The sequence below is a fragment of the Triticum aestivum genome, chromosome 5B (genome assembly GCF_018294505.1).
Source record: "Triticum aestivum cultivar Chinese Spring chromosome 5B, IWGSC CS RefSeq v2.1, whole genome shotgun sequence".
Taxonomy (NCBI): Eukaryota; Viridiplantae; Streptophyta; class Magnoliopsida; order Poales; family Poaceae; genus Triticum; species Triticum aestivum.
In genome coordinates, this window is record NC_057807.1 from 15,306,589 (window position 1) to 15,331,298 (window position 24,710).

At 43.7% G+C, this 24,710-nt stretch overlaps 1 protein-coding gene and 1 pseudogene across 2 annotated transcripts; both read left to right on the forward strand.

Moving 5' to 3' along the window:
• The first annotated feature begins 2,907 nt into the window (after positions 1-2,907).
• On the forward strand, positions 2,908-8,851 carry LOC123115463 (uncharacterized). 2 transcript variants are annotated; one of them, XM_044536616.1, is made up of 7 exons: positions 2,908-3,175; positions 5,380-5,652; positions 5,851-6,028; positions 6,704-6,911; positions 7,267-7,409; positions 7,500-7,538; positions 7,655-8,851. In XM_044536616.1, the coding sequence occupies exons 1-7, from the start codon at positions 2,979-2,981 to the stop codon at positions 7,898-7,900; spliced, it is 1,284 nt and encodes a 427-aa protein (XP_044392551.1). In that variant the 5' UTR covers positions 2,908-2,978; the 3' UTR covers positions 7,901-8,851. The 2 variants fall into 2 exon arrangements, with proteins under 2 accessions (XP_044392551.1, XP_044392552.1); XM_044536617.1 differs by having other exon boundaries at positions 7,500-7,567; positions 7,655-7,813.
• Positions 8,852-19,196: 10,345 nt separating this feature from the next.
• Positions 19,197-20,376, forward strand: LOC123115464 (uncharacterized; annotated as a pseudogene).
• The last annotated feature ends 4,334 nt before the right edge of the window (positions 20,377-24,710 follow it).

Sequence of the window (24,710 nt, forward strand, 5' to 3'; positions counted from 1 at the left end):
GTTTTCTCCTGTTTGCCGAAAAAATGCGTCCGAACCGTGCCGCGGACCGATACAGGTATGTGTTCGATGGCTTCCATGATTCGGACGCATGCAGGGTTGCGGGTCGGCAATGAAGATGTCCTAACCCAATGACAATAACGGTCAAAACACATATTGTATTTGTCGCCACTAAGGATAAAGCGACGGTGTTCATCATATTGATTGATATTTTGCTTTCTATATATTATATCATCATGCTTATTGCAATTATTTGTTTTTTGTAAATTTATTAATACTTCTAGCAGGTGCCTCCGGCGTAAACCTCTTTTTAGCGTTCCCGGGATGTACTGCAACCAATAAAATCCTGCCACCTCAAAAGTGGTTACAAGTTGTATCTCTGTATTCCCCACATATCTTCATTTAACCTCCTGTATTTCACCAACTGTACCCCACCCACATGATTTGACCAGTTAGGCCTACCCACGTGATTTCAGCCACGGCCCTCGCTTTACACGTACGCTGAAGCCAGCCTCACTTCACACACACACGTACAGTTTTCAAAGGATAAACCTTTCTCACTTTAAAATGATATGAAATCTGTTAAAACATATATGAGAATTTGAAAACTTATTAAATTCATTTCAAATAAAACTCTTTCAAAAAAAATGCAACAACACATTGAAATGTCAGCTTCACATTTTTTGTCCACGGCTCATCTACAAATAGCTATTTCAATTAGTATCTAACTGAAATAGCATTTCAACTCTTTCAAAAAGCATTGCAATCATTTTCATAAATATATAACACTTCCACAAGCTAAAATGATCTGGTTCCACCACATTGAAATATAAATTTCACATATCTTGCAGAAACCATTACACTTAAATTAGTTTAACAACTCGTAACACCACGTTGAAATATATTTCAGGAAAGTAATTACATATTTTTCAGGAAAGTAATTTCACATATTTCAATACATATCTCACTGGTATAACAAGTTACAGATGTGACAAATAGCAGTTTCATATATTTCAGAAAAGTAATTTCATATATTTTCACAGAAATTAGTTTGACAACTTGTAACAACACATTGAAATATATTTCAGGGAAGTAATTTCATATTTCCCAATACACATCTCACTTAAATAACAAATGCCAGATAAGAGAAACAACAATTTCATATAATTCAGAGAAGTAATTTCATATATTTTCGCAGAAATTAGTTTCACAACTTGCAACACCGCATTGAAATATATTCCAGGGAAGTAATTTCTCAATACATATATCACTGAAATAACAAATGACAGATAAGAGAAATAGCTGTTTCATATTTTTCAGAGATCTAATTCCCTATATTTTCACAGAAATTAGTTTTGCAACTTGCAACAACACATTGAATATATTTCAGGGAAGTAATTTCATATTCCCCAATACACATCTCACTTAAATAACAAATGCCAGATAAGAGAAACAACAGTTTCATATATTTCAGAGAAGTAATTTCATATATTTTCGCAGAAATTAGTTTCACAACTTGCAACACCACATTGAAATATATTCCAGGGAAGTAATTTCTCAATACATATATCACTGAAATAAGAAATGACAGATAAGAGAAATAGTTGTTTCATATATTTCAGGGATCTAATTCCATATATTTTCACAGAAATTAGTTTTGCAACTTGCAACAACACATTGAAATCCCAGTTTCACATTTTTTTCACATCACAACTACACATAGCTATTTCAATTCATATCTCACTGAAAATCATTCCAATCTCACTGAAAATCATTCCAAATCTCACTGAAAATCATTCAAATCTCACTTCGACATACTGAAGTAATCCAGTTTGACCAGATTGAAATATAAATTTCACATTGTGCCACAAACCATTTCACATTACTTTGTTTCACAACTAGCAACACCGCATTCAAATATATTACAGGGAAGTAATTTCATAGATTTTGGTCTCTTTCAAAAAACTACAACACATGCTCTCTGTCACAAACATTCAAAAATCCTGAAATTGAAGTAACAGAGGAGGCCGGCGATCTGGTGGTAAAGAAACATAGAGTGTTCAAATCATGCTAAATAAATCGGAAATCGTGAAATACATATGGAAAGAGCTTAGGGGAGATGGTCATTACTCACCAGATCCGGTGGTAGTCAGGCTTGGTGTCGCCAGATCCGGCGACAACCTTGCGTGATGACCCGTCATGGTGCCCGTGCTGAACGGAGACACCAACGGCGCCCACGGCTGCCGGGGCAGCCAGGATGCCGGTGGACGGGCTTCTGGTTGGCGGGATCGAGGAACCTCGCCGGATCAGCCACCCCCCGACGGCCAGTGGATCCGCCCCCCGCTCCTCGTCGGCCTCATGGTACCGCCGCGCCGCCGCGGGCCTTCTATGTGCCCCCCGTGGTAGGTGCCGGTAGTGGAACCCGAATCCGGTGTCGGATGTTGCTGGAGAAGGCGGATCTCGCGGCGGCCATAGCCGGGATTAACCACCGAGCCCCATGGAACGAACTGACGAGAGATGGGGTGGGGAGAAAGGAGATCGATGTGGGAAGGAGACAGCGGCGTGGGGTTGATATCCTCTCTTTCGTGGGGTCCATCACGTATGTGCAGTTGTATACAGCTTGTATCCTGGAATCTGAGGTGGAAATAAAAAAAACTAGTAGGGTCCACCTGCACGGATCTAGAAGCACCGAGGGATGGTGGATTGAGCACCGGTACATCCCCGCTCCGGTAAAAAAACTTATTCGGTGCCTCCGCTTTAAGAAAGGATCATGGAAAACGAAGCAAAATAAGATAGGAGCAGCCATAGCCAACGGTCAAGATGCGGCGAGGGGACGCATCCAACGGTAAAAGTCCCAACACGAAGCACATAGAGTTTGCTCCACGCAAGAAAAGAAAAAAGAAAAGAAAACACGCGCAAGCCCCCCGTCCTCCTCTCGCACGCACACCAAACCCTCGTCGCCGTTGCCGTACCGCCCACCCATGGATCCGCCGGTCATCGGCAGCCCTAGTTTCCCGAGTTGCCGCCCCCTACCCAACTACCCACCATCCATCGGCAACATCCCTTACGTCTATGTTCCCGGGGATGGGACCACGATAGGCGACTTCGTCCCGTGCGCGAGCGTCGCGGAATTCTCCCCCCACCAGCCGCCGCCGCCGCCGCCGCCGCCGCCTCCAGGGTATGTACACCGCGGCCGCTTCCTTCGTTGTTTCTTCTACTGATGGATAGCTAGCTAGCTAGATAGATAGATAGATAGATAGATAGATGGGGGCATGGTGGAAATCCAGTTGGTTTGTGTATCGATCGATGATGCTCCAGCTGCATCCATCCTTTCCTTTGGGTTAAGGATATATGATCTGATCTGGCTGTAGATCAGCCACATTAACATAAAGTAGCTTGCTTGCTTGCTTGCTTGCTAGGAGCAAATATGATCTGCCTGCTGGAACTTGATCTGTTGGTTCTTCTTCCTCGAAATCGGCCTGTGTTTTGTTTTTACTGTATATAGGTAGCAGGTGTTCTGCTGTTTCATTAATATTGGAAGAAAAAGTTGCAGAGGGCGCAAACAGAGCAGATGAAAAAGGAAAAATCCCACAGTGTTATCAACACGTCGGCTGTACAAAAAAAGATTTTAGACTACTCATGAAAAGCCTCCATCATCAGGAAGCAAAAATCTCTACTCACTAATTGCCAAACAGTAGCAGCTGTAACACTTTGATTTCTTAAAATCATCTTTTTTCTCTCATTCAATATGCCATGCAGTTAGAGCCGCACAAGCCAACTCCCTCCTCTTTGCACTTTCGTTGCCATAATTGTTGATCTTCTTATACACCAGGCAGCTGGGACACGCAGACATCCTCATCACAATAAAAATAAAAGTGAAAAAAGTGCCTGTTAACAGATTGACCAAAGGACACAACTTGCCCCCCTTTTGCTCTCGCGACCGGCTCGTCCCCCACTGGCGACCGGCCGCGCCGTCGGCGGCTCCCTCCACCAGCCCCCCTTCTCTCCTCCTCTCCCTCTACCGTCGCCGGCGGGCGTTGCCAGACTCGGCCCGGGGCGGCCCCGGCGGCGGCGGCCCGACGCAATTCCCCTCCAGATGCGGCTCCTGCACGGGGCGGAGCGGCGCTGGGTGGTGTCTTCAGGCGGCGACGGTTTGGCGCGGCGGCCGGGCTACCTAGTGCAGGCGCGGGGGGTCTGCTGCGGGGCGGCGCGGCCGTTGGCGGCGGAGTTACGCAGCGGCGCGGGGTGGCGGCGCCCGCTCGGCCCAGATCTGGGCCCCATTTGGGCCGAGACGGGCCGGCGGCTTCCTCATCGGTGTTGTAGCCCCCTGGAGGTGGCGGTGGGCGTAGGAAGGCTGGGAGGCGGCAGTACCATCGCCGGCTTGCTGCAGCGTGGTGGCAGCTGCTTTGCGGGCCCGTTCTGGGCCCGGCCGGGCCCGGGAGGCCTGGTGTGCTGCTGCTACCGCGTCCGATCGGCTACCGCGACGGCGCTGGAGGCGCGGGCCTCTCGCACAACGGCGGTGGAGGTGGTTCCCTCCCGTGCGGCTTCGGTGCTGCCGTTCCCGATTCCTGGCGCTCCTCTCTCCGTCCTCTAGGCCTCGTTTTGGCGATCCCAGTGAGGCGGCATGGAAGACTTCAAGACCGTGGCGGCGCATTCTGGCGGGGGGGCAAGCTGGCTGGTTGGCTCTGGACTGGGCGGGTAGTGATGGTTGGGATGCGGGAGAAATCCCTGCCGGTTCATCTGGCTTCGACGCGGTGACGCATGCGGGTGCCGCCTTTCCTTCCTGAAGGGCGTCAGTGTTACCCATCCCCCACTGCCCTCTGCGTGTCGGGGAAAACCCTAGGACATGTCCGGGCAGTAGCTTCGTCGATGTCGCATACCTTCTTGAAGGTGCTGCTTGGCACGCGGTGGTTCGGAGCCTTGGAGTGTGGTGGGTCATATCCGGAGGGCGCAGCGGTAGCAGGTCAGCCATGCTTTGTCGAGCTGCCGTTGTTGGCATTTATTTCTTCTTTCTTTCTCCTTTTGGGCTAGATGTGTTGTTCACCCCAGCAAATGTACTGTGATCGGTGGAAGTTGCTTGATAATATAAAGCGGGGGGAAACCCTATTTCGGAGAAAAGTGCCTGTTGTAGAAGTTTATTTTTTCTTATCTAATATCCTAACTGCTTCAGGTTAGTCATGTCCATGGGTTGGGCACCGGAATGAACTGGACAATCTGTATAGTGTAGTCCGGATTTTTGCTTTTCGTAGGACTGAGTTTCCTGCTTTGGGTTTATAATCATAAACCTACTGTAGACAGAGTGTAATGTTTCAGTCCGTAGCACTGATTTAGTTACAAATTTTCTAACACTAAAAGAATATATGAAAATCTGTCTTTTTTCAGGTATGTGAAGACGGAACATGTGCCTTGCCCTTCCCGGACTGCCTTTCGACATTCGCAGTACCCTCAGAGGCCACCAGGGCGCCGTCTTATCCCATCTCTAGGGCCACCTTTCCTGTGCCGGAAACAATATGAGTGGGGTATTGATTTCTACATCAGGATCGATAATGCGGGATACTATCATGCTTATCCTCATGTTGGTGGACCATTTCAGAACCTACAGGAAGCAGAACATGCTATCGAGTGCTATCTTCATGATCGTCGGGATACAAAAATGTAAGCGCTCGGATTTGTTTTTGTCCATGCAAAATATCATAAGTTGTTTCTTTTTGTTCCCTAGCACATCTCAAACTAATTCACTATAAGCATATGTTGTGCTCATGACACTAGAGTTCTTGGTGTTACATTGTATTGTCGAAGCTTCTATGAAAGTAGCATATACTAATCATATATAATTTGTTTGATGTAAACTAGGTTCTCAATGGATAATATGTCTCGAGTGGACATCGCTATACGAAACTCCCTTTACTTTCCTGATGGCACAAGGAGGAGACGTTTGAGATCGGAACCGGTTGATGAAATCCGTTATAGCGAGCGCCAGTTGGTTAATGCTTTGATGGACAAGTATAATGAGGACAACAATCTGCTGGGGGTTTGCTCTCTGTTCCTCCCTCCGGTTCTCATTTTCTGTCCTATTATTCATGGGATTGGCTAGGTAGCGGCGTCGCACAAATGTAACTGCTTGCCGGACTACATGCACTTACCTGCAAGGTTTAAAATATGTTGAGTTACTAGGTTTGAAACACACTTAGTTGCCAGAAAAACAGAAGTTACTTAGTTGCCAAAAAGGTTAAACATGTCCAGTTTCCAGATTATAGATACTTGGTTGCAAAAAAAATTAAAGCTAAATTGCCATTGTTTTGGTACTTGTTGTCTCTCCCAATTATTTGTTGGCAAGTTTGACCTTAGCAATCCTAAATTACAAGCTGCTTAACAGGACTCGTGGCTGTTGAGAAAAAGTCAATGGCACATGATTGTAGTGTATCGTAGCTGCATTGTTGCCATGCAAATCACTGTCTACCACATTTTTGCAGGACATTGTAGCGATTACTGCACTCCAGTCCTTATTTGCACCTGTTAGCCAGTTGTGCATGAACAAGTAAAAAACTGTTTTGCTGCTCTCCCAGTCACAGGATAGATGTTGTGGGTCCGTGCGAGCTGCCACACCTAAAGCAGCGGTGCTTGCGTTGTATCGTAAATTTTCCCATTATTCATTTATTTATTCATAACAACTAATGGCTAATTAAATCCATGCTTATTATGTTAGGATCTTGCATATGAAGTGAACGATGTAGCGTGCTACCAACCTTTTTGTGAGGGTGATCTCCGTATGTGGTTCCATCACGTTAATTTCACTGCAAAGACTAAATCAACACCTTATTGTGAGTTCTTCTTCGCTGAAGTCATATTTATGCAAGAAAACTCTTTGGAGTTGCCAGTCAGCTGTTTATGCAGGCTTAAACCTACTGATAATGGTAATTTACTTTTATCCCAACTTATTTGCGGTTGAAATACGTTTGTGTGCGTTGCTAACTTTGACTTGTGTGTTAGATACTTATGTAAATATGTTTTCAGATTCTAGTATGGATTCTAGTATACATGTTGTTTGCAGTATTATCTTATATGTTGTTCTTGGTATATATATACTCCTTGTTCATCTTGTCTAGAACCGTGAGGTTTGCATTTGTTATATCTCCAATTGCGAACTATCAAAATGACCATTTGGGCACATTTTTTTATTATATTAAATTATATTATCACGCGTCTTGTCCCTGGTAGGTTACTTGGCAGTTCCTGACAAATTTCACCTCTTTGTTGTGTTTGTTATAGGTAACTGCTTTGGTTGTATAAACAATGGAAGTGTTGATATGATGCATCCCAGTGATGTTGGTTATGCTGGTGGCCATGCGATGAACACTTACCAGCCATTCAGTGGACCTAGGGTAATGCCAGGAAGCTATGAAGAGGAAAGCGTACGTATATCATGACGATTTATATTTCCTAGCAAGCCAACCTTGAGCATTATGTTGCTTCATCCGTTGCTAATGACATATCTTTTGTAGTACGAAGCTGAGGAGGCCAGGTTGAGAAGTACTTTGCAGGTAAAAATGGCATATCTTGTGTGATACTAGTACGTACTAGCTTTTAGTTAGTTGCGTGGTTATGTATGTGGGTTACTTGGTTGATTACTCCTTGCTTGTGCGTGTCTGTTTTTCAGTGCCTTGACAATCCAGAGATGATGGAAGGACCACCAAGACCGTCTAAGTTCTGGGACAGCCTTGTTAAGGTATACATTGGACCACTGGGATACTCGGACCGAGACCGTGTACCACCAGGATTCCCAGGTAGTGGAGCTACACAACACAGTGCACCCCCGGCCCCGCGTGCGCAATACTTTGGGGTTGGCCGTGGTGCTATGCAATGCTTTGCACCTCCAGATCTCTCGGGGTTGTCTTCTTCATAAGTCATGGATTTTATTGTAGAATCTGGTTAAATTCGAGACTGTTGTAACTAACATGCATTTGAATACTATATACTCTTTGAGCGACAAATGTCTTTCATCAAGACGGAGTGACGGATTCCATTTTGGTAGCCTGAACATGGTGCCAAGTGCTCTTAATATACTTATTATCTGCCAAAAGTATTGAATGGGGTGGACGATTTGCCACATCTTGTCTTTGTTTACAAAATTAGAAGCAGGAATGGAGTATATACGAAGTCGTGACACATGTTGCTTTGATCGTATCAAAAGAAGTGTGACTTGCGGATGTATGAAAAATGATGCCATGCATCACACCAACCATTTTGGTGCCCTCAGCAGCAGACACCACTATGGGCCTGCCCTTCCCAGCCTGACTGGTGACATTGCCAGTACCCTCAGAGGCCACCTTATCCCATCTCTAAGGCTACCTTTCCTGTGCCGGAAACAATATGAGTGGGGTATTGACTTCTACATGAGGATCGACAATGCGGGATACTACTATGCTTATCCTCATGTTGGTGGGCCATTTCATAACCTACAGGAAGCAGAACATGCTATCGAGCGATATCTTCATGATCGTCGGGACCCAAAAATGTAAATTTTCTCAACTTTCCTCTCGATTTCGAGCCCTCCGGTTTTGTTTTTGTCCATTACAAACCATCATAATAAGCTGTTTCTATTTGTTCTCTATTGAACAAAGAGCACATCTCAAACTAATTCACTATAAAAATATGTCTACATACTAAATACAATTTATACGAAACCTTTATACTTATTTAAAACCTATATTCTATGATACCACAACCTTAAGAAATGTATTTTTCTATTACTTTCTAAGCACAGATAACTACACAACGATGCTGCTAAATGTTAATTATACAGTTATTTGATATAGAATTATATTGTCTATGACTTTATTATTTGGATAACTCAAAATTTAAAAATCTATGTTGTAACAAAGTCATCCATGCATTAGCTTGTGATAATTGTATAAATTTTGCAATGTAATTTTTTTGGTGACTGTGTTCATGATATTTTATATTCTCAAATATCATGGTATATATCTCTTTATCGTATGATTTCACAAATATCTTAATGGTGGTTTCTAGTGTATAGTTACACAAACATTACTCCCATAAAGGATGCTAGTGTACCTCCTTCATGGGCGCCTCATGGGTGGAAAGAGCCTCCTGGCTGTCTCGGTCATGTCGTGGCTTAGCGCAGGTGCCTTGCATGGACGTTCCTATGAGCCACTCTAAAAATGTGTTTAGGGCATAACCATAATTATGAATTGGAGGGAGTATGGATGACAAGTCTCAATGAACATATAGGAGTGCAAAATAATGCCTAGGTATGATTTTTTTTTAAATTAGGCTCTTTAATATTAGATTAGTCATAAGAAACCGTGCTAAAAGTATTGTATGCATGCTTCTTAATGTACTACTGATATGAATTTCTGCTAGGCCTCAATGTGCGCCTCTCTGCCATGGTCGGGCACAATTCAGATGGTGTTGGGCCATGGTGACGAATATTTCAGTGGACACGTCAATTATCTCTCTCGTTGCAACCCACATGCATATGTGCTATAATAATAATAATAATTGATTTGTAAGAACAACGCATGGGCACGAGGAGCCACAATTACATTGTATGTTAGGAGGGCCTATATATATATGAATCGGAGGGAGTATGTTAATCTCGTGGACATCTTCTTCCTATTTTCTTCTTTCCATCTTTCCTTTTTCTTGCTCTTTTTCACGTGTTTTCAAGCGGTTTTGTTGCCGATTTATTTTCCTTTTCCATTTTAAATTTTTTTCCTTTCTTTTTTTGTTCATTTTCCTTTTTCTCTTGCAATGTGCAAACTGTTTTTGATTTCATTTTTTCGGAATGAATGAACTTTTATTAAAATTTGCGAACATTTTTTCAAACTTGGTGAAGTTTTTCCAAAATCGAGAACTTTTTATCAAATTTATAAAAAAAATATTGATGGACGTTATTTCGAAATGGATGATTTTTTTTCAAAATCGATGAACCTTTTTCTCAAAATTGATGAAGTTTTTCAAAATTAATGCATTTTCAAAGTAGATGAACTTTGTATTTCAAAATTGATGGACTCTTTTCAAAATCAATGAACCTTTTCAAATCCTTAAAGTTTTTTTCTCCAAAATCCATGAAATTTTTCTCAATTCATGGTGGTTTTCATCTTGTGAACATTTTGCAAATCCGCGAATATTTTTAGAAATATATGAACTTCTCCAAAAAGATGATCCTTTTTAATTCAATGGTCAAAGTTCAAAGATGCCTTCGCTCAACTTGTCGTCCAGGTCAACCATGAAGAAGGTTTTTTGGTTGAACCAGAAAGAAGCGATCAGGCGTATGGTCTTGACGAGCGACAACTGATTGCTCGTGTAGCTTGGTCGACCTATGAAAAGTGGCATGCCTGTGCTGCCTAGGAGCTCCCGCTGCACAAGGAGTAGCTTGACATATTTTGTTCAAAATTAAAAAATATATTCTTAAAATAGTTTGGAATACTAAAAAATAAAGGTGGGCATTCGGTAGAAATCAAAATTTTGGTTTATACTATTATTTTTTAAATTTGTTTAGCAAAATTAAAACCAAAACTTTTCTGGCCTACCCGAACAATCTCCGTTGAACATGATATTTTTTGGAAATCTGAGGACTGGCCCCAACTTTGGTAAGCATGGAGGTAGGCGTGCCCATGGTAGTCATCCACGCCAGGTTTGAATGATTTCCTACACCATATGCAAGTTGCGACACGTCTGGCCATATATCGACCATTTTTGACCGGGAAAACTCAAGAAAATACAAAATTGGTCGAAGACCAAAACAACTTGGTATGGTGCCTTAACTTGCTCATACAAGCCATGTAAAAAATTGGGGTCATTTCAAGGATGTCGAAAAACAACATGCTATGAGATGAAGCCTTATATTTTATTAATATTTGTATTTCAATGTTTGGACATTTTTTTTACAATTGCGGTCATTTCAATGTTCGTAAAAATTTGTAGAATGCGAATATTTTAATTTATGAACAAAATTTGAAAAACAAACTTTTTAAAATTTTTGGACAAGTTTGTAAAAGAAGAGCATTTTCTAAAAAAGAAAATAGAAAATGAAAATGAAACAAAAAACTATCAGCAAAAAAGAGAAAGAAATAGTGGAAAAAGTTTGTTTTGCTACAGTAAGCTAGTCACTACATGATAGTTCTAGTAGGTTGCGTTTTTATAGTTAGACATTGAATCATATCAGCTCAGTATACCTAGCGACAAGCGGTCGGTACTGAGAGTTACAGGGTTCGATCCCTCGCACTGTCATTTCATTTTTGAAATATTTTCCCTGTTTTCACGTGCAATAATGGGCGGGCCCAGTCGGGCGGCGTCCTGTGTGTCGCGCCATCTATATGATTGTACTTCCTGAACGGCAAACCCTATTTACCGCCCGTGGGTGTCAAACCGCGCGGTTCCATTCAAGCGAATCGAGCAATCGGCACGATACGAGTCGGCCCACTTTGAACGAGCAACCGGTTTTGGGAACCTTTGTGCTTTTTTCCGTTTTTCTTCATGTTTTTTTTTGTTTTTTTTCTGATTATTTCTTCCTTTTCTTTTCTTTTCTTCTTACCTTATTTTGTTTTTTTCCTATTTGTTTTCCATAAATTAAAAAAACAAAAAAATATTGAAATTCCATTTTTTTCTTCACATATTCGAAAATTGTTCATGTTTTCCAAATGTATTCTTGTTTCAGAAAAAGTTCAGAATTCTAAAGTCCAATTTGTTCATTTTCGAAAAAAATATTCATTTTAAAAATAGTTTACCGTACATTGGGGAAATGTTCACTGTGTATAAAAAGTGTTCATCGTCTGTACAAATTTTATTCAGCGTGCATTTAAAAAAAATTAGCATATATTTTCTAGAAAGTTCAGTTTTTTATCACCATATACTAAGGAAATGTTCAATGTGTATTTTAAATTCACTTTTTAAAAAATCGTTCACATTTAAGAAAAAATATTCGTTTCTTACGATTTTGAAACATTGTTGGCATTCTCAAGAAATTTTGTTCACATTGTTTTGTAGAAGTATTGAAAAAAAATAACCCGGATCCGCATTGCCAGGTTGCGGGTGTACCGAAGCGGGTCTCAACCCTTAATTAGTGATTCCGTAGACAGAAGTACAAAAAATGTCAATATATATTAAGCAAACAATACTTTTTTTCTTAGACTGCAGGTTAGACTCTTCATGCGCTGATGCTGGGCGTCGGATGGTCGACCTGATCGCCGGTGAAAACGTCACACCACATCACATGCCACACGCACCTTGGATATCCTCCACGGGGTAATGACCCAGCATGCGCACATCTGCAGATCTGTTACTACCGCCGCCGCCACACCTCAACCCACATATCTTCCTCTTGCTATTAGCAGGAAAGCACATAAACTAATTTTTTCATAGTTATACTGGTGAGTATCATCATAATTTGCATATTCTTTTTTATCCAATAAAATAACCAGAAACATTAATCATGTTGAAAGGCAAACGAATTTATAAATGTTAATTTGTAATTGAACAGTCAAGGATAACATCAATCTGATACTCTATTTTGTGGACTATATTTGCTTACACTTTGATACAAGGAATTGTATTTTGTAGGTTTTGTTATGACATCATCAAATTCAGAAAATGCACACATAGGGCGATAGAACTGGATAATAAGGGCATCTCCAATGCTGACCCCCAAATTCGCTCCCGCATCCTTCCGCGGACAGGGGGGATCAGTCTGTGAACACTGACGCGGAGTCGGCCATCCAACACTAGCCACATGCATTTCAACCACTCTTTAAAACAAACCAGACGAATTACATGCAAACCAGATGATAAGACAAATAAGAAATAGATCAAATTAGAAATATGTCACATTGGCCAACAATTGCATGTCTTGCAGATTTGGCAAGAAATTTTTGATCTTAACGGTTGCAGCTTGTACGTACAAGTAAGTAATCACAGGACATGGCATTTGCCGCTATAATACAATATAATTACCTGGCGGCATAGTCGTCCCATTCAGGTTCAGGTAGCTGGAGATGAGATCCTACAGGGAACATAGTTGAGCGACAAGGCGGTGCTTCTTTCAGTTTCAATCATAGCCATTGCTAGTACTTGGTTGTTGGCCATGTCAAGAGCAAGAAGCCATGCCTTAGGGTGCCGGAATTTGACCCTGGTGATGAGGTAAACAACAGTACCTTCATCATCATTTAGGCTGATAACAGGCTGACATGTCCACAGATATTGCAATTTTCTCTCTGCAGCCTCATCACTGTTGCGCAGCATTCCACAGCGAACCAATGCAGACCGCATTGTCGTGTCGATTCGGATGGCAGATGCATTGACAGTGAAGTCGATTTTCCAATCCTCGGGGGGATTGCCGGTGATATTGCATTTGGTACTGTAGGTGGTGAGTGTCCATTCATCAATTCTGAGCTTGGGGCCCCCGGTTTCAGGGTCCTTACCAGGAAGACGATCACCGAAGGGTTCCAGCTCGACAAGCTTGAGGCAATCCCCCACGACAGCGATGCTTCGGTAAGGCTTTGGACAGCAATCAAGCGCCTTGCCGCAATGGCTTCCCGGCCTCACCGGCAGCGGCACAAGGCGGATTTTGTCGTCGTCATCATTGCGGTCACGGAGCACGTCGTAGAGCAGTATTCCATGCCAGAGATCAACCCAGCCAATGGTTCCCCTGCTCCCCCCGATGGTGATGACAGAGTTGGTAAGATGCTGAAAGTGGCCATGGACATGGTCAGGGGGCAGCGGCATGGGGAAAGGTAACCGTGGCGAGTCCACCAGCACCTTCTTGGAGGTCCAACACCAGTCCTCGGACTTGAACAGGTAGAGCACGAACTTGTAATACGAGGTTTGAGACAGCGCGGCGATGGTGAAGTGGTGGCCGCCGCCGCGGGGGAGGACGCCAACCTCGTCATCTCCGAACAAGTGAGGGTGAGGGTGAGCGAGGAGCCTGAGCGACGGTCCTCCCTCTGTGGAGCTGGCTGGCTGGTAGACGAAGTAGTCGCTCATCCTCTGCGTGATGTTGAAGGGTGGGGAGCTGCGGCCGATGGCGGTGCGAAGGACGAACAAGCCGTCCGCCACGCAAAGGATCTTGGGTTCCTGGAAGAAGACTTGGCCGGGATGCAAGAGGAGACCGTGCACGGAGAGACGGGAGGGTATCGGCGGGGAAGCAGGCCATAAGGAAACCATGATCTGATTGCCTGTGCCGGTCACAGTTCGGGCCGTGCTAGCGTTGGTGCTGTCGTTGGTGTCGATGTAGGCGCCGGAATCGACGAGGACGCAGCAGCCGGCCGCCATGGATGGGAAGAGTTGGGGTGCGGGGTTGAAGCAAGAGCTAGCAAGGACGGGAGACGGGAGACGGCGCGATAACTTGAAACCCTAGCGATCGACAACGAGCACAAGGTGATGTGTCTATGCAAGGCCTTGTACGGGCTGTATCAAGCGCCGTGGGCTTCATGCGCTGCAACTCCGAGAACGTTGTTTACATATATGTGGGTCAGGCCACGAGCTCCTACCTTCTGGGGACATATGTGGATGATCACTAGAGCCGACGCTGGTGAAATCGACAAGTTCAAGACGGCAATCAAGGCCACGTTTCGGATGAGTGATCTTGGGTTGATGCCCTACTACCTGGGCATCCAAGTGCGTCATGATGAAGCCGGCGTGACCATCACGCAGAACACGTACGCCAGCAAGATCATCGACAAGGCACGGCAGGGTTGACCACCCGCAAAAAATAAAAGACAAGGCAGGATTGACGGGATGTAACGCATACCAAACATCGACAAAGTTTCGTCCATTTAAAAAAGGTATAACATGATCTCGGACAGTCCGTATCTATGTATATGAAAAAATCAGGGTCTCAGAATGAATTCTGGAGACATCTGAAAAATACGGGATTTTGTTTGTGAACGAAAGTTACGAAAGAGACAGGTATGCACTCCTTTGCTTTGCATGTTCGGTGACGCAAGCAAGATCATCGACAAGGCAGGGTTGACGGGATGTAACCTGCGCCAAACGCCCATGGAGGCTATTCAATTTCGAAAAGGTAAAAAATATGATTTCGAATAGTTTGAATCTACATATGCAACGTTTCCGGGAGGTCTCAAAATGAATTCCAAAGACATCCAAAAAATACGGAAATTTATTTGTGAAAGAAAGTTACCAACGAGACAAATATGCACTCCTTTGCATGTTCAGTGGGTGCACCGGTGTCCACGTGCGTGCGTGCATGCATGCAAAGGATTAGCTAGCGAGCTGTTCTGGAAGGATCGACCTGGTGCTGCTCCTGCCTACACGTACGTACGTATATATGTGGTTCAGATATTGATAATAACCAGCTAAAAAGGCCAATCATACATGCACACCACTAGGTTATTAGCGTCTTTGCAGCTCAGGAGCCAATAATATATCGGTAATTCAGGACGTCATTGCCTTGTCACCCTCCTCTTTTGTGTTCCACTACCATACTCATCACACACCGCATGGAAAAACGCTGTTTTCATTTCTTTGCTTTTGCTGGACCATCCAGCTTTGATCATGAGATGATTACCATCTACTTTTCCCCCCGAAAAGAGGATTAAGATTAATACCTACCTCTACCTGGGGTTATTACCAACTAGCTATCAGCCTTTTGTTGTTATTGCTGTTATATCGATCGATAAAAAAAGACTAACTTTTCCTTTTTGAGGGAAGGCTATCATGGCTAGCTTTATTAATTAAACGAAGGGATTACATCATCTACCATCACGGACATAAGGCAGTCCGGAGGTTCAACTGTCCAAATAGAAGAAATCTTATTACAATAATTAAAATTAGCTAGTACATGAGCCGCTTTGTTACACGAGCGATAACAATGCATAAAGACAACCTTCCCGATAGAAGAAGCAACATCCACACACTCCGCGAATATTGCTGTCGCCGCATCCCACCATCTGGATTGACCATCACAAAAATTGGTAACATTCAAAAAATCTGACTCTGCCTCAACACAGGGGAATCCGAGAGAGTTTGCGAGTATTAGACCCGAACATGATGGCGAGAGTATGTTTAATTACAAGTTAGACTTATTTCAGTTGGGCATGGTCAGATTAATTATTCCTTTACACAATTGGATTGAGATTGGATGGCCAGGATCGCACTTGCAACCCGAACATGTCCCTACTCACACGTCAAAGTCACCTTTGCCACCGCCTTTCCTTGCGGTGCAAGTCGGCGGCAGCGGGACCCTTCTTCTCCTCCCGGCGCGCCGGCCAAAGTAGCTGCGGTGAGATGGAATAGTTGCATGTTCTTTAAAATAAGATAATGAGAACTAGCTATTTAGATATAGAGAACTTTGTAAAGTTATGAAAACAAGACAATAGCCACACCTAAAATTATATATGTTACCATGTTTTATAGGTGCAGATTATAGCATCGCAAACTTTGGTGTCCATTGTTAGAATAAATTCGAGACCACCGTCGATCTACCGAGGACCAAGCAATCACACAAGCACAACACCGAGATTTGTTAACGAAGTTCACCATCATGGCTATATCCCCGGGGCATGACTACGGGCGCTCCTCCCCATGACACCGCTACAATACCGCACCCTGGCCGCCCGGGCGCCGGCACACGCCGCCGTCTCCCCCGCGTGCCCGTGCTATTATGTTGGCATGGGTTACATCGTGTATCTACCCCCGATATATATGAGAGGCCTAGGATACAAGTGTCCTACTTGGACACGACTCCATATCCTGTCTGCACACCGTACGACTTGAAGTCCAACTGTAACATAACTTGTATAATAATATTCGACACAACTCTAACATCCATAATGATCAAGGTACGACACTGCCAAATTTTCAGTAAAATTTGTTGTGTTTTGAGACTTTGAGTAATTGCCAACCAATATTTAGAATTGCAACTTCGAGATAATTTTGATTGGTAACAACCGCAAATATTTCTAGACTAAATGGAGTACACAAAATCTCCGTTCCTAGTATATATGAATGGAGTAATATTGTTGGACTCGGCGGTTCCCTTGTTTTCTTCGCTCAAGAACTCCAAAGCCATGGAAACAAGAAGACGCTCCCCATAAAGCCAAAGAAAACCTCCCAAAAGAGACCATCCCACTTGACGGTTCACACTCCCGAAGCTCGACCGCTTCGTGCATATGCTTGTCGCGCGTCCATCTATCTACGTGCGGGCGTGCATGCATGCATGCAAAGGTTAGCTAGTTTTGCATGACAAGAACGTTTTGCATGAGGCTGAATAATAGGGTTAATGGATGCCTACATGGCACACTTAGTAAAGTGGAAGACTGCATATTGTGAGAATTAGAGATAGTGAAGATCAACTATTTAGGTATGTAGAATTGCATTAAAAATATATTATTCATTTTCCAACAAAAACATTGTGCCTCATGCAGTCATGATACTTGTGTATGATTTCTTTTCCCTGAAAAAAGCCTTTGATCTATTAACAATATGTATCGACGACACACAAAGATCTCCTTAAGTAAAAAAATATATAATCAAGTCCATGAACAATCTAGCAACGACTACAAGCATTAGGGCAAGCCAAGGACACTGTCATCATCGTCCTTCCCTCACGAAAACTGTGCAAACCATTTTGTAATAAGTCGTCATCCTAAGGCCCAAAGGACCAGCGCATGAAAACAACGATAGTCGTCAACGATAAGAAGCATAAATCAAAAGGGCCATGCATCCAAACAGACCAACGAAGACAAGGGCTACCTGAATCAAGATGGATCAAATGAAGACCAAAGCCGACCAGATTCAAGCAGACCCATCGGAGACCAACACCGACTAGATCTAAGAGGATCAAACGAGAGCACATTATTCTAACCTTGGGATGCCGCCATTTCGTCGTCCCGACCAAGAAACTAAAACTACCTAAAGCAAGGACGAGGGCGACCTCGTTGGCGGGGGGTGGGGTCTGCTACACATCCAGGTCCAATAGGACCACTGGAGACGGGATAGAACAACGTTGATTCCAGCGAGGGGGCTGCAAATTTACTATTCCCACAATCGCGTGTGGAGGGAGATGTGAACAATTCGCTTGGTTTCCCTTAGACATGTGCTTCTATTTCACATTGCATTTTTGTTTGATTTTAACCTAAATAAAATAAGAATATACAGGATAACGCTTGTGCTTTGATTGCACATGTATTATATTGTGAAGTAGATGCATTGTGTGCCCAGTTAAGGCAAAAAAATGCAGTGAAAAGTGAGTCGCTCTGCACGGTCTTTAGTGAACCCACGAATTCACAAATCTTGAAATTCATAGGCAAGGGATAGCCTGTCTTATATATTTGTGGCAAATTTTTCATGCTATGTCCCCTTTTCAGAAGAAAAAAAACTGAGGACCAATGCATCATATCTTTTCAGCATTTATTATAGGCTTGATATCTTATCTTATCTTGTACTATTAATGTCGCAAGGAGCCTTATATTTCTTAAGTGTACCCTGTTAATCTTATTCCGCATCAATCAATTAAAGCGAATGTGACATAATCAGCCATATGACTATGGTATAAACACGAATACATTTTTCCGCCCAAAAATTGTTAGACTTGCTCTTGATTCGTACTATTCCATGAGGTTTCTTGCAAAAATCAGCCTATAGAAAAACGTACAAGTATGTCACCACGATTTCATAGCTGCAAAACATAGCATAGCATCACAAAAGAAAAGGGAGAAGGTATCCCGCCGCCAATTTTTTAGTATCAATGTTAGTATGTTTTACCTACGGCGTCGGATTTTTAAGCTTGGCAAATTGAACGTTTATGATGGCAAATTGGGTTGTCCATAGCATTTGTCATGCTAAATCAAAATGCCATCCTCGCGACAGCACAATTTGCCATCTCAGGAGTTCGATTTGACATGTTCAAAAATCTAATGCTCAATTTGCAGTAGAATGTTTCAACTAAATTGACTACTCCTTTTTTGAACACAAGCCAACAAGAATTTTGAATGGCAACTTTGGGCATAATTTTGTTTGTCAACAACTACAAATTTTGTAGACCAAATGCACACAAAACCCAAACATAATTTTGTAATCCTACTTCACTCACGAAATGTTTGCACTAGCGGAGGTTTTCTTGTTTTCTTCGCTCACGAAATCCAAAGCCAAAGTGGAGACAAAGGAGGCCATAAAAGCCAAGGGAAACCAAAAAGAGACCATCCCACTTCACACTCCACTTCTGTCCTGTATGCTCGCCGCCGGCGATGCCCAGCCCGCTCAAGCGCCCCTCCCTCGGCCGCCTGCTCGCCGCCCTCCGCTCGCCGTCCCGCGTCCCGGTCCAGACCGGCTTCCCCACCTCCCTCGCCGACCTCGTCGTCAAGAACCATGGCCGCCTCAGGAAGCCCCGCAAGCCGCGCCGCCCCACCATCGCCCTGGCGCTGCCTCCGTCTCCGGCGGAGAACGCGGCGGAGGTAGGGGAGATTCCTTCTCTGCCGACACCGCCCGGGCCTCTATCGCCGGTGGTCGCGGAGGACTCCTCGGCACCCGTGGGGCGGCGGCTGGACGCGCCCAAAGGCGCCGCCTTTTTCCGGCCCCGCCCGGAGCTCCTCGCGCTCGGCGGGGCCGTGGCGCTCGCGCTCCTCGCCGTGTGGAGCGAGGGGACCGTCGCGGCGTTCACCATCGCCTCGCTGTCGCTGCTCTGGATCGAGTCGGCCTCCCGCTGGCGCCGGCGCTCCTCGCGCCCCCGTCTCGCCGATTCGGGAGGTGGAAGAAGCGCCCTGCTGCTCCGATTCCGACAGGAGCAGCGAGGCCCCCTCCCCTCGGACCTCCGGCGGCGAAGATCCGGCCACACCGAAGAGGAAAGCGAGGAGATCGCTGAGGAAGATAATCTCCAAGACGCTGCAGAAGAAGCCCAAGGCGAAGGACGCCTCGGGCTCTAGCGACGGCGAGCCAGTTAGAACCGAGACGTTTCTAGCCCCTTGTTTCGCCGAGCAGACGCCGTCGGAACCAAGCACAGAGTCGTCGGTGGAGATGAAGATGGAGACGGAAAGGCGAGGGGGCAGGTTCCCCCTGGCGGCGTTCGTCCCGGTGATCCTGGCAGGCCTCGCCGGCGGGAAGCTCCCGGCGACGGCGCTGGCCGTGCTCTGCGTGGCCTTCTTCGGCGCGCGCCGTGGAGCGAGTTTAGGCTAGGCAGGCAGTGACCGGGCGAGCGAGAGAGTTCCGATCAATCCCCTCGAAACCGTCCGTCCGTCCGTTTGTAAAAAATCAGAGACGGAAGAAGAAGAAATCCATAGATGCTGAATGTTGATCCCGCTTTTCCACCGTGCTCTTGTGTTGTTGAATCGGGGTAGAAATTCTGCTGCCGTGCCTGAATTTCTTTCCTGTGTGCGGTGCGGCATGTTGAATTCAATGAACACTTCTTGGCTGACAGCGATCGTGCAAAACCGTTAACAAAAGATCAAACAGCAGTGATGAACTATCAATCAGCCTCGCCTCTGCAACACTTGCTTTTAATTCTGCATCTTCAGTTAGTTGCACAGATAGATAATCAAACTTAGTCAAAATTAAACAAAAGTTTGACTTTGACCAAATCTTATATGCAGACTAAAAAGAAATGGTCTCTCCTTTTTTTTTTAGAAAAGGAAATATCTGCATCAGTGGATTCATGTTCTTGGAGTTGACAAAATATCCGCAAGAGGAAAAGGATCCTTGGATTCTGGTCCTATGGATTCTAAGTATATATGGCGTTTGATCATACCTGCCAATGGTTGGGCTTTCAGGTTTTTCCTTTACAAGGTCATGATGAACTATAGAAATAGTTTTCCCGAAAACGGCGAAAAATGCAATCAGCCTCTGCGTAGTCGCGTAGACCGTGACCAATCAATGAACCAGTAGTTGCGTTGCATCCGAGAGGGAAACCAGAGCAGATGTGTGTGTTTTACATGCGCGTAATAAGTTTCCGTGGTAGTACTAACACACGGCAGGCGCACGGCAGCAGCACATTCAGGTTTTTGGAGAAGACAAGCTGCTAAGAATTCAGAAAACATATTGATGACAGACACACAGCAGCAGTAGATAGATCGTGCTGTGCCTCACTGGCTGGGCTTTCAGATATCTCCTTTGCAAGGTCATGATGAACTTTTAAAAACAACTGCCCTGAAAACAGCACAAATAAAGGCAATCAGCCTGTGTAACAGTCGATTTCTCTGAATCATTGCGGCTTGCACAAATAGAATATACTCCCTCCGTTCCGATTTACTAGTCGTGGTTTTAGTTCAAGATGAGTTCAGAGAAACACAAGCCACCGCCCCAGCCCAGCCCAGCCCAGCCCAGGCGTACGGGAGACCACAACCTAGTTTCTTTGTTTTCTTTTCACGTTTTTCTATTTCTTTTTGCACTTTCGTTTATACTTCCAGATACTTTAAATAAGAACACTTTACATAAAACATTTAAAAAAAATGCTAACCAAGCATACGAAAACTGGTAAATGTGCATAGAGAAAATGTTTCACATGCATGCAGAAAATATACAATGTGTGCGAAAAAAATGGTCATTTATTTTAAAATATTAATCTTGCATTTGATAAAAATGTTAAAAAAGTATTTGAAATTTTGTAGTCAATCATTTGAAAAATGTTAGCTTTTTTTTATTTCTTTAAAAATGTTAACTATGTATAGAAAAACTGTTGACCATGAATTAAAAACATTTATCTTGCATTCTACTAAAAAATGATATAGTTGTATTTGAAAAATGTTTAATATAGCATTAAAAAATGTTAAAAATATGCAGAGAAAAATTATTGACCATGTATTAAAAGCATGTTAAATTTGTATATAAAAATTGGTAAACATGCAATAGAAAAATGTTCTTGACGTATATGAAAAATGTAGAATGAAAACAGAAGAAACAAAAAGGGGAAAAAAAGAAAAACCTAGAAAGAAACAAGGAAAATAAGAAACAAGAAAAAAAAACCAAGAAGGAAACTTATAAAGACGACGGAAAGAAGATGAAAACCAAGAAAGAAACGAAGAAAACCAAAGAAATAAAAGCAAAGAAAAAATAGTAAAAACCGGGAAAGAAACAAAAAAAAGCAGTGAAAAACAAAGAAAAAAGATAATTAAAACAAATAAAAACTGAGAAAGAAACAAATAAACCAATGAAAAACCATAAAGCCGAAATAACCAGTGAAGAAATAAAAAGCAAAAAAAGAGGAACAAAACCGAGGGAACTCGATCAAAAAAAAAGATAGGCCAGTCCACTAGCTACAGGTGGGGGATAAAACCGTCAACGAGACGCATGTTAGTCTTGCTACAGGTGGGAGGTACTACTCAAGGAGCGCTTGTTGGGAGCCTTCCAAGGGTCATCTGGGGTGGGTTGAAAGCGCGTCACTTGGTGCGCTTTCAGCTGCCGCCACGTGTCGCGCTTTAGGCGCTTTTTTTTATTTTTGTTTTCACTTTTTTTCGCACGTATTTTCGGTTTTTTAGATAGTTTTTCCAGTGTTCTTTGGCTTTTTGATTTGCCACTGGTCTTTCTTATCTTTCCGAGAATTTTGCTTCTGCGAAAGGCACGGTTTTGCTTTCGCGAGAGGCATGGATTTGCGTCCTCGTGTTTTCTCTTTTTTTTTCTTGCGAGAGGCACGGATTTGCTTCCGCGCTTTCTCCATTTTTTTTCCTTCAGCGAGAGGCACGCCCGTACCTCTCGAAAATGGAAAAAAAATGTGTGTTTGTTTTCCTTCTGTGTGAGGCACGGTTTTGTTTATGTGCAAGAGACAGATTTGCTTCCGCGAGAGGCACGGTCGTGCCTCTCGGAAACAGGAAAAACGCGAGAGGCATGACTTTTTCGTCCGGTTTTTTCATGAAAAAGTTCATCAAAACTCATCAACAAAGGATCTAGTTTTGAAATGCAAGGGATCCAACGGTGAAAACGTTTGAGATTTGGATGAATGCTTTAAGAGATAAAATGTTTTGAATAAACGGATATACGAGAAAAAGAAAAAACTCTTAGGTTACGACAAGTGACACGCAGTCTGGCAAGGGCGGAATGACCTTTAAAAGGAGTACTCCTCAATTAGTAATTTCGAAACAGATATAACATCTACGCTATAATTTTACAGGTACATCAGACCTCCTTTTCAGGTTAGACTAGGCTTGTTAGTATGGGAAGGGCGCCTCATTTGCAAGTTGATCTGTCGGTTCACCAATCATTGATGGCTCAAGAACTGCTAAACCCACATTGCATGCAATAGTACCTGAAATTACTACTGAAAAAATGTATAAAACTTCGTTGGGCCATGCGGGTTCCCCGTAATAATTATGTCGTCAACAAGCCCAACATACAAACTATGACCAGCCTAGCCCCAACCCAGCCAACTCTCTCGGTAGGAGGAGAACTGAAGAAAAACATTGGAAATATGAAATCTTCTTTCATGGCATTAGCAATTATCCGCTCGGTCTTAAAGGAATAATGCAAAGGAAATTACACCATACCCCTATGAGCACCTTCAAGAGACTGAGCCGGCATACCCTATGAGCACCTTCGAGAAACTGAGCCAGCATATCATCTAGAGATTTACGAAGTCACCGTAGGCACCTCGTCGTTGACGGGAACGTCTCCTCTCATCCCACTGAAAGCGCAGCGCCGAAAATCCTGAAATAAATCCAGGAATAATGCTAGCACTAGGACTTGAACCCTGATGGGATGGGGATACTACTGTCCCTTTAACCATCCAATCACAGGTTGGTTTGCGAGACAAAACAATGTTGGAGTGTCTATACCTTGCTTCTTGCGAGGCGAACATGATGCTTTTGCATACAATGCAAGATAAATGCGTCGGGCCCAAGTTCTCTCTCACCTGGCGCTCGCCTGTTGTCGATAGTTACTCCTATAGGAGTGTTTTCTCGTGTCGCCGTCGCCGCTGCGATCAGATAAATTTAGGCCTCCTCCCCTCTGGCTGTCATCTTGACACTCAAAGGTGGGGGGCCTTGGATTTTCAAGACTGTTTTTCGTCAACGTCTAGTGATCATCATAGTTTTATGAGAATAAGTTTTCTCTCCCTCTTCTGGCGGTGTCATGAGGTTAGAGAGTTTTCTGTCATTGCAGATCTGATTATTCAAATCTGATGAGTTTATGTTGTATCAAGCCTTTTTTGTGTTGGTCTGATTCTTTGTGGTGGTAAAAAATTTCATCGACGTTATGGGGAAGATATAGTGATACGGCGACCTACACTTCTAGGGGATCATCCCCGGCCCAAGTCGTTCATCGGTGAAAACGTTTGAGATTTGGATGAATGCTTTAAGAGATAAAATGTTTTGAATAAACGGATATACGAGAAAAAGAAAAAACTCTTAGGTTACGACAAGTGACGCGCAGTCTGGCAAGGGCGGAATGACCTTTAAAAGGAGTACTCCTCAATTAGTAATTTCGAAACAGATATAACATCTACGCTATAATTTTACAGGTACATCAGACCTCCTTTTCAGGTTAGACTAGGCTTGTTAGTATGGGAAGGGCGCCTCATTTGCAAGTTGATCTGTCGGTTCACCAATCATTGATGGCTCAAGAACTGCTAAACCCACATTGCATGCAATAGTACCTGGAATTACTACTGAAAAAATGTATAAAACTTCGTTGGGCCATGCGGGTTCCCCGTAATAATTATGTCGTCAACAAGCCCAACATACAAACTATGACCAGCCTAGCCCCAACCCAGCCCAACTCTCTCGGTAGGAGGAGAACTGAAGAAAAACATTGGA